The sequence below is a fragment of the Mustela putorius genome, unplaced genomic scaffold (assembly GCF_011764305.1).
Source record: "Mustela putorius furo isolate JIRA1106 unplaced genomic scaffold, ASM1176430v1.1 tig00003909_pilon_pilon_pilon, whole genome shotgun sequence".
In the NCBI taxonomy this organism is placed as follows: domain Eukaryota; kingdom Metazoa; phylum Chordata; class Mammalia; order Carnivora; family Mustelidae; genus Mustela; species Mustela putorius.
The window spans coordinates 8864116-8873115 of NW_025422057.1; the positions used below are offsets into that span (position 1 = coordinate 8864116).

General features: G+C 49.0%; 1 protein-coding gene across 1 annotated transcript; it reads left to right on the plus strand.

The window, feature by feature from the left end:
• Positions 1 to 5681: 5681 nt before the first annotated feature.
• CUNH10orf120 (chromosome unknown C10orf120 homolog) lies at positions 5682 to 7506 on the plus strand. Its single transcript, XM_004751789.2, has 3 exons — positions 5682 to 5939; positions 6146 to 6221; positions 6745 to 7506. The coding sequence occupies exons 1-3, from the start codon at positions 5755 to 5757 to the stop codon at positions 7465 to 7467; spliced, it is 984 nt and encodes a 327-aa protein (XP_004751846.1). The 5' UTR covers positions 5682 to 5754; the 3' UTR covers positions 7468 to 7506.
• Positions 7507 to 9000: the final 1494 nt, after the last annotated feature.

Here is a 9000-nt window from a genome sequence, read left to right on the forward strand (position 1 = left end):
AGTTTGATTAAATCATCCCTCTGGGACTTGAACTTCCCCAGATAATCACTTGTTGCCCTCCAGATAGGAAAAGAAGCGGCAGCCCTGCTTCCAATACCTCCATGTGTCCAAACCCTTTCCTAGAGGTCGAGATGTGAAACGGGCTTCCCCTCGCTTTGTATTACAAGTGGACCTTCCAAAGGACTTCTAAAAGGGCCACAGAAGACCCCGTGCTTAAGAAACGGTTTGTACCAACTCTGCTTGAGCCACTGTCTACCCCAATCCTTCTGCCAGAGGAAGGAAACTGGAGAAGCTGGGAGTGGGGTTTGAGAAGCAGGTTGGAATACAGCAGTGCCAGTGCTGGTCACAAGCCCCCTGGGCTGACCCTGCCACCTGATTTCCCCCCAGGGACCAACCAGCTGCCTTTTGCACTCCCCTGTGGACATCACTCACCTGGGCAACTTGTTGAAATGCAGATCAAGATTCAGCAAATCTGGAGAAGGGCCTGAGATTCTGCATTTCTAACGTGCTCCCAGGCAATAGACACTACGGCTGCTGGTCCACGGAACCCACTCGGACTAGCATCCCCTGTTGAGTGGTCCCACACTGAGTCGCCGCTTTGGTTCTCTGGGCCTAGCAGCACTGACATCACCTGGGAGCTTGCCATAAGTGCAGATTTTTAGGTTCCACCTCAGATCTACCAAATAAGACTTGGCACCTTAAGGATATATCCAGGAGATTATTTGCGTGTTAACTTTGGAGAAGTGCTGGTCTAGAAGACCTTCCCAGGGCTCTGATCTGCCTAGAGTCAACGGTTTTGTAGAGGAAACTATGATTTTAAAGTACACAGCTTTTCATATGAAGACTGTGTCCTATGCAACGTTTAAAAGGAGCATAAATGAGGGGGCTACGTAGTACGTAGAAAGTCTTAGGGCTGGAGAGGGATCGAGATGACAGACAGGGCTTTGGAGAGACGACTTGCAATGAGCAGAAGGACCCACCAGAGGGAACCAGAGCCCTGGTGGTGACTGCAGGGTGGGCTCTGGGGAGGAGAAAAGTCCTGCTTGGGAAAAGTGTGCCCACATGCTATTTCTTGGTAACCATGTAAAATAAAGCTGGAAAGTATACTTTAGAAAAAAAAAGATGGAAAATAATTGAGCATTATGGCTGAAAAACAGAATCGGAAGTTAAGAAAGTTCAAAAGAAAAAAACCCAAGGTTTTAGAGACTGTAGAATATCATTATGAAGATATAAGTGACGGGGTACCTGTGTGGCTCAGTGGGTTAAAGCCTCTGCCTTTGGCTCTGGTCGTGATCCTGGGGTCCTGGGATCGAGCCTTGTGTCCGGCTCTTTGCTAGGCATCGAGCCTGCTTCTCTTTCTCTCTCTCTGCCTATTTGTGATCTCTGTATGTCAAATAAATAAAGTCTTTAAAAAAAAAAAAAGATACACGTGACATAATCTAGGAGAGTATCGTTCCTATCTGGGGTAGGAAATGATTTCTTAAACAAGGCATGGGAAGTACTAACCATTCAGGGAAAGACTGGTAAATTGGGAGTGCACCTGGCATAAGAGACACCTGTAAGAAAGGAGAGCGCCAGGTGAACAGTAGGAGGACGTGTGTGCCATGTATGGAACTGGTGAGGAGCTTCCATCAAGAATACACAAGGACGGGACTGGAAGAGATTATGCCGAGTGAAATAAGTCAACCAGAGAGTCAGTTATCATACGGTTTCACTTATTTGTGGAGCATAACAAATAGCATGGAGGACAAGGGGAGATGGAGAGGAGAAGGGAGTTGAGGGAAATTGGAAGGGGAGGTGAACCATGAGACTATGGACTCTGAAAAACAATCTGAGGGTTTTGAAGGGGCGGGGGCTGGGAGGTTGGGGGAGCCAGGTGGTGGGTATTAGGGAGGGCACGGATTGCATGGAGCACTGGGTGTGGTGCAAAAACAAGGAATACTGTTACGCTGAAAAAAAAAAAAAGAATACATAAGGACCGGGTGCCTGGGTGGTGCAGTCCATTGGGCATCTGCCTTTGGCTCAGGTCACGATCCTGGGGTCCCTGGATTGAGCCCCTGCACTGGGCTCCCTGCTCAGCGGGGAGTCTGCTTCTCCCTCTACCCCTCATCCCACTCTATTCTCTCTCTCTCTCTCTCTCTCTGTCTCTCCCTCAAATAAATAACTAAAATCTTTAAATCAACAAGAAAACAAAAGCTTACTAGAAAAAATGCACAAAAGACTAGAACAGACCTTTCACAAAGGGTCATCTCAATGGCCAACAAAAAAAGCATTTGGTCTCATGTTACCCAGAAAAATGCAAATTAAAGCAAGTGTGAGTTACCACAACATACCCACCAGTGTTGACAAGGGGGAATTACTGGTGGGATTGTGAACTGGTAGAAACCTTGGACTAGAGCTGAGAATTTTGTAGGAAATCGAAGATACACATACCCTAGAGCCCAGGGCCTCCACTCCTAGACCTGCACCCACGGAAAAGCACACACATAACTCAAGGAGAGATGTACAAGAATGTTCCCCAACTCGGAAGCAGCAGAAGATGGATTAAGCAACCATAACATAATCATAATCATAATCATAACATAAACAGTGAAAATGAGCCAAAGTCAAGCATATCAGTAAGTCTGAAAAACATAATGTTCAGGGAGAAAAGCAGACCCAGGAAACACATGCTATATGAATCCATTACTATAAAGTTCCAAAGTGGGATAACAACAAAAAAACAAAAATCAAAAAACAAAACAAAAAAACCCCCAAAACCCCTGCTGTTAAAAGACTACAAAACAAAACAAAACAAAACAAAACAAAACAAAAACCCACAACATTTAAACTAATCTTTAAAAACCTAGTAAATATAAATAGGTTTGATGGTTAATTTTATGGGTCAGCTTGACTGGGCCATGGTCTGATGAATGACTCTGGATGGTTCTGTGAAGATGTTTTTGGATAAGATTAACATTTAAATCAGTGGACTTTGGATAAAGCAAACTGCCCTTCATACCATGGGTGGGCCTCACCCAATCAGCTGAAGCCCTGAACAAAAGAAAGACTGATGTACCCCAAACTAGAAGAAATCCTGGCAGCAGGCCTGACTTGCAACAGGGCTCTTCCCTGGGTCTCCAGCCTGCCGGTCTTCTAGTCTCACGATCATGTGAGCCACTTCCTTAAAATCTCTTCTCTGTCTCTCTGAACAACCCTGACCGCTACAGTAGGTAAAAACAGATGAAATGCATACAAAAGGTAAAGGCTACAAGGCAGAGACATAACACGAACATGAAAGGAAAACCCCCAGAATTGCAGGTAAATGTAAACATGAAGGTGAAACCCAGATGACAGGCAGTTGAAAAGGAAGCGTGGAAAACGAGCCAGCTCATGAGGTAGATGACTGTGAATGAAGATGAGCCCCAAACCAAGTAACAATCAGGAATAAAATTTGATGTAAAAATGATCCCAGAGAAATACCTAAAAACAAAACAAAACAAAAAAAGCTTGGGGATGCAAATGAGAGAGAGAGAGAGAGAGAGATGGATGTGAGCTCCAAGCAGGTTAGTGGCTCAGTGCAGGAAGCATCGGTTTCCCCAGGGGGTGAAGACCTGTTGCCACGGTGAAAACCTCCCAGGCAGCGCAGCAGGGTGTCCCCTTTCTCACCCTCTTTCCCTGATGTCTGGAGAAGCTGGGTCCTGACCACGGCACCCTTTCCTGTCCGTACATTTTGGGATGGGACCTTAGATCTTTCCCCTAAGCATCTGGAGGTGACCAGGCTGCTGGCACACGGCTGGACCAGGAGGATTCCCAATCAGCCTCCCAGAGTAACAGGGGCCAATGTTTCCATGTATTTCCTGCTTGTCTGTTTCCTTCTAACATATTTGTGTATCGACAGCATCCGGATCATCCTCTGTATAAATAGTTGTGTATCCTGCTGCTGTTAAAGATCACATGACATCACACATACATTATTAGAAATTTGTCAAAGACTTGCTTTGCATTGGTATAGAATATTGCGACATAGATCGTGCACCGGCTGTTTCACACACGTCTGAGCGCATGTAACGTGTCCGCCGTTGTGCAGCTCCTGCGAGGCCACTCTCCGTTAGCAGCTAGTGTGGAGCCGACAGCTTTGTCACTGAACACAGAGCAGGAGGATTTTCTTCACCGCTAAGAGGTGCTGTTGGCAGATTCCTGGGTTTGGAGCTGTTCAGGTGACTGAACTTGCCCATGTGCGTGGGAGGAGCCCTGTTGTGTTTTCGATGGCTCACACAGATATGAGCACTGGACCACTTCCTAAACATCCCCACTCTGAATTTCCTAGTGGGGTCAAAGGCAAATTTTAGGGTCCACACTTGTCAGAACATGGAAGTCTTCTTCTGTGAGCTGCTGTCTCCTTTTCAATTATTTCAGTGGGTGAGACACTCAACATAGTTCTAATTTCAAGTCAGAATAATGTGTACAACAAAAGGCTCATTCCCACCACTTCCTTATCTGCGAGGTACCCACCTCCGGTAACCATTTTTATTTTATTTTATTTTTTGGTGTGCATTATTCTAGATTTTCTTTATGCAAATACAAATATATATACTTATTTGTTCCTTTCCCACTCTAAAAGTTAGTCTACAACTTATATTCTTTTGCACCTTCCTTTGCACATTTAGTCAGGAACCATATTTAACCATATTTCTGTACAAATAAAGACCTTCCTTCCTTGACCTTGATTACTGGGGCATAGCCGTATGGTTGGCCGTAACTCTCTAACCAACTTTGTTCATGGACCTTTGGGTTTGTCATTAGGTTTGTCATCCCAAACAGGCTGTGTTGACTGACCTTGTGCATATTTTACTTTATACACAGAATTACTGGGTTAAGGATAAATGCATTTGGGGGCGTGTATTTATTTATTTATTTTTCTTTTCTTTTCTTTTTTTATTTTTCAGTGTAAATGCATTTGCAATGTTCGGTATCTGTTGTCACATTACTTTTTGTAAGGGTTGTGCCAACGTCCATTTGCACCAGGGACACTCTTGGTCCCCACCTTTGGCCGGAGGCCCAGGATGATTGCTTATTGAGTCAGCAGGCCGAAAATCGGCTCTATGAGAAGCCCGGTGCTAGACCACAGCCATCCAAGAATAAGAGGCTGCTGGTACTTCCCTTTGAGCAGAGGAGAGACGGACCTATTAGATAGCAAAGTCAGTTTGTGACAGAGGACGTGATGATACCAGGACTAACACAGACAAAGGGCTAATTTATTCTGCAAAGAAATCTTCAGGGGAGGCACAGGTGAGCTGGGCCCTGAGCGACAAGCAAGTTGTCAAAAGGAGGAGAGGTACCTGACACCTGGGGGCAGCATGAACATCAGCCGAGAGCCATGGATATCCAAGAGCCGTGGATAGCTGACTTGGATGGAGCATGAGGAATTAAGATCGGAGAGGCAAGCGAAGCCCAGAGAGACTGAGCCTTCATCCTGAAGGGACTGAGCGTCTCTGGGGCTTGTTCGTGGCAGTCACATGGTCAGATCGTCCCCTCAGCCACGTGCTCTGCCCACTCTGTTCCCCTGGACTCGGGCACTGCAGGAACGTGGTAAGGCTTGTCGGTTTCACCCCGGGGCATCATGTGATGCCTAAACTCAGACCTCACAATAGCCCCCAAGGAGGTCAGTTATGATGCAAGAGAAGTTTGTGACTGTCCCTTGGGCTCCCATTACGCTGTCCTAGAAGGCAACTGCAGGCTCTGACACCTCCCATCCTAGCCTAGCGCGACAGTATGATCAGGGAATGGGAGAGCGGCTGTCAGAAGGCGGGAAAGCAGAGGACCCGAGAAAGGAAGGCTGCTGAGGGCACGTGGAGTAAGAACGGAACGCCGGTCAGAATATGCACCATGAACGACTCCTTTCGGGATAAAGACTCCCTGTGCTGCCAACCGGGTCTCTGCTCTGCTTCGCCATTGGAGTGAGTGTAGCCTGTGCTTCTGGTCCTTTCTTTCCTCCCCCCACGTCCCCACTGCCCACCCCCAAACGAGCCAAAGGAAGGAGCCCACCCCAGCACAGTGGTCCTAGCCTGACGCATGCAGAGTCGCCCTGAGGTTTTCCACCCCAAAACTAAAGGCAGGACGCCCCTTCCTGGAGTCCTACTTTACCTGCCTCTCTGCCTTTCAGGATATGGACCAAATTCTACAAATCAGATCCACGCATTGCCCTTGGGAAATACTCCCCCTTGGAGAAAGAGATCCTAGTAAGTGTCCTAGGGGTTATTCACAGAGAGGCCCTCCCTGAAGCTGGACAGTAGATGGGGGGTGGAGGGGTGGGGGCGGGGATGGAGTCGGAGGTTCAAACCCTACCAGACATGGAGACACAAGTCTCCCAGTGGCCTTGAGTTGGCTGCGTCCGCTCAAGGCTCCCATGCTTGCAGAGCCAATCCTCCCCTGATTCAAAGTCCTGATCAGGAATATAACTGAGTGCTGACCAGGGACAGGGGCTGCCATCTCTGCGGCCCTTCCCTTGCAGGAGCCGCTTTCATATGTAAGGCCTCGCCATTGCCCTAAGTGGGCACCATTCTTTCCAACTCACTGCAGAGGAGGAGACACAGGATCGGAACCCGGCCTATCTGACCCTACAGCTCCTCCCAGTTTCCCAGCGCACAGGGGCTCAGACACTCAGCCACGGGAGGTGGGGTAGGTGCCTCGAGGCAATTCCTCCTGTGGGTGCCCCCTGCTCCTGTCCCGTTGAGACTTTAACCGTCCCCTTCACATCGTCAGCGTCTGGGTGGTGTTCACACCATCGCGGCCAAGAGACTGCTGACTCACAAGCAAGAGGAAGAATGGAAAATGCTCAAGGAGCTCCAGTCACTGTCTTCGGACTATAAGCGGGCGATGGAGTATAGAACCCAGTACACACCTCCTTGTGCCACCTGTAGGCGCCTAGAAAAAATATGGACGGCAAAGGTGATCGTGCCCCCAGAGGAGTTAGGAATGCCGCAGCGCGAGAAACTCACCATCATCAAACACGTAGAACGGATGCAGCTTGCTCGAGCCCTCAGAAACCGTCAGCTCTTGCCCTACATCGAGAGGTTTCGGGGCTCTGGCTTTCTGTCTGGAGGGGGCATGACCCCAAAGGCCAAGGACAAGATGAAGGATGACGAGGACGAGGACGCTGATTTCTGCTGCAGCGCCAAGCAAGAGGAGAGAGGCGACGCAGAGAACACAGCCACCAAAAGACAAGAAATAAACATGAGCGTTATTTTCAAGTCAGAAGAGCCAAAAAAGGGTTTCTCACACCACCCAAGCGACCGGAAACCATTCTTCCCCACCAGGAAAGCGGAGCGGTCCATCACTGGCTTAACCAACCGGAATCTTCTCCACGTAGCAGACTTCCCTGGTGATCTCATGCTGATGAATCAGGATTTCATTTCACGGGGAGCCCTCCACACTGAGGCCACCAAGACCAGCTTCCTGGGGGGAGAGAGCATCTGGAAGGAGTAAAAGCACAAATCCTCTATCAGTATTAAAGTCCTCCTTATGCCCAAGGTGGCCGAGTGTCCTGGTCCTTATGACTCCCATGGCTCTGCCCCAGACCCCGGCTCCCCGGGGCCCCTCCAGGGGAGACCTACAGGCAGAGGCTTCCTGGTGTCAGGCATCCCTTGGTTCTTGGCTCTCGGCTGCCACCCTCATCCAGAGCCCGGGACTTTCCAGGATGCAGACCCCTCCTTTGCACCCAGCACCACGGGACTTGTGTCTCTTCCCCCTGCCGGTGAGACACATCACCCTTCTAGGTCTCGGCTTAAAACAACACTCGTTAATTCAACTTGTAATTCCGGGGCTCAGCAATTTTGGTGGGGTTCAGTCTGTTCCCTGCAGGTCAGTTAGGTGACTCTCCCGGGTGTGGACAAGCATCAGCGGGGTCCATGGGAGGGACCGGCTGCAGGGTTCCTTGGTGCAGCAAGCTGGCCGAGGCTTGCTCACAGCCCCCATGGGACCTGGGGGGGGGGTAAGTGGCTGTGTGCATGGCCCTTGGAGGCAAGACTCAGAACTGGCACCATCAGCCAATGCAGGACACGCGGCTGGTCCAGAGGCAAGGGTGGCCCCATGGACTTCATCTCTGGATGGGAAGAGTTGCAAAACCACACTACAAAGGGATGAACGCAGGGCAGCCGGTATGGTGGGGACCCTGACTGGAATCCATCTCCCACAGAGTCCCGGGAGCTGATACCAGCCCTTAGCCCAGATGGGGGAGAGAGCGCTCCTCAAGAAGGCTGCCCAGACCCAAAGTCTGGAGGTCAGTTCCCTGCTTTAAAAATCGAATCTGAGGTTCCTCATGAGACATTCCAGCAAAGCAGATTAAGAAATGGTCACTATATGGTCACTATTTTTCTTGCTGCACTTATGTAAATAATCAGGCCACGTTTAATGAGACTAGACTTATTTTGCAAACCACATTTTGATGATCTCTGAGAGAAAGTGGGGTAACTATAGAGGGAAATATTATATTTTAATGGAAAACTCCAGCACAACTCAATGGGTGGGAGATTCTAGTCTTGTTCATTTGATACCAGGTTTTGTTAGCTCCCTGTACACGGTTCCCAATTATTCCCTTATCCTTCTGACTTGGAATCATTCAGAACTAAAACTGCTCTTTTCCTGAAGACGTGAAAACTTCAGCTTGACGACTTGATATAAACCTCAGAGAAATGCCAGCAAGGCTCATGTTTAGACAAATTTTACATGTGTTGCTGTGTGGAGCAAATAAGCACATACACCTCTGAGAAGCCTCTGAGAAGCTGAGGGGATGACTGGGGAAGCTGGCTTTGTAAAAACTTGCCCAGGCTGCCTGGGTCTCCAAAAGTGAGGAGCTGGGGCAGGTCTGGTCAGCTTGGAGGCTCGAACAGAAAACAGCCTGGTCTTTTGGCGAGACTCTCTGAAGGATGAGAGCTTGGCATTCTGGCTCCGGGGACCTGCAGGGCTGTGGGTGTTTTCAGCGGCATGTGACACACACGCCAGCTCTAACAGCCTTGCACA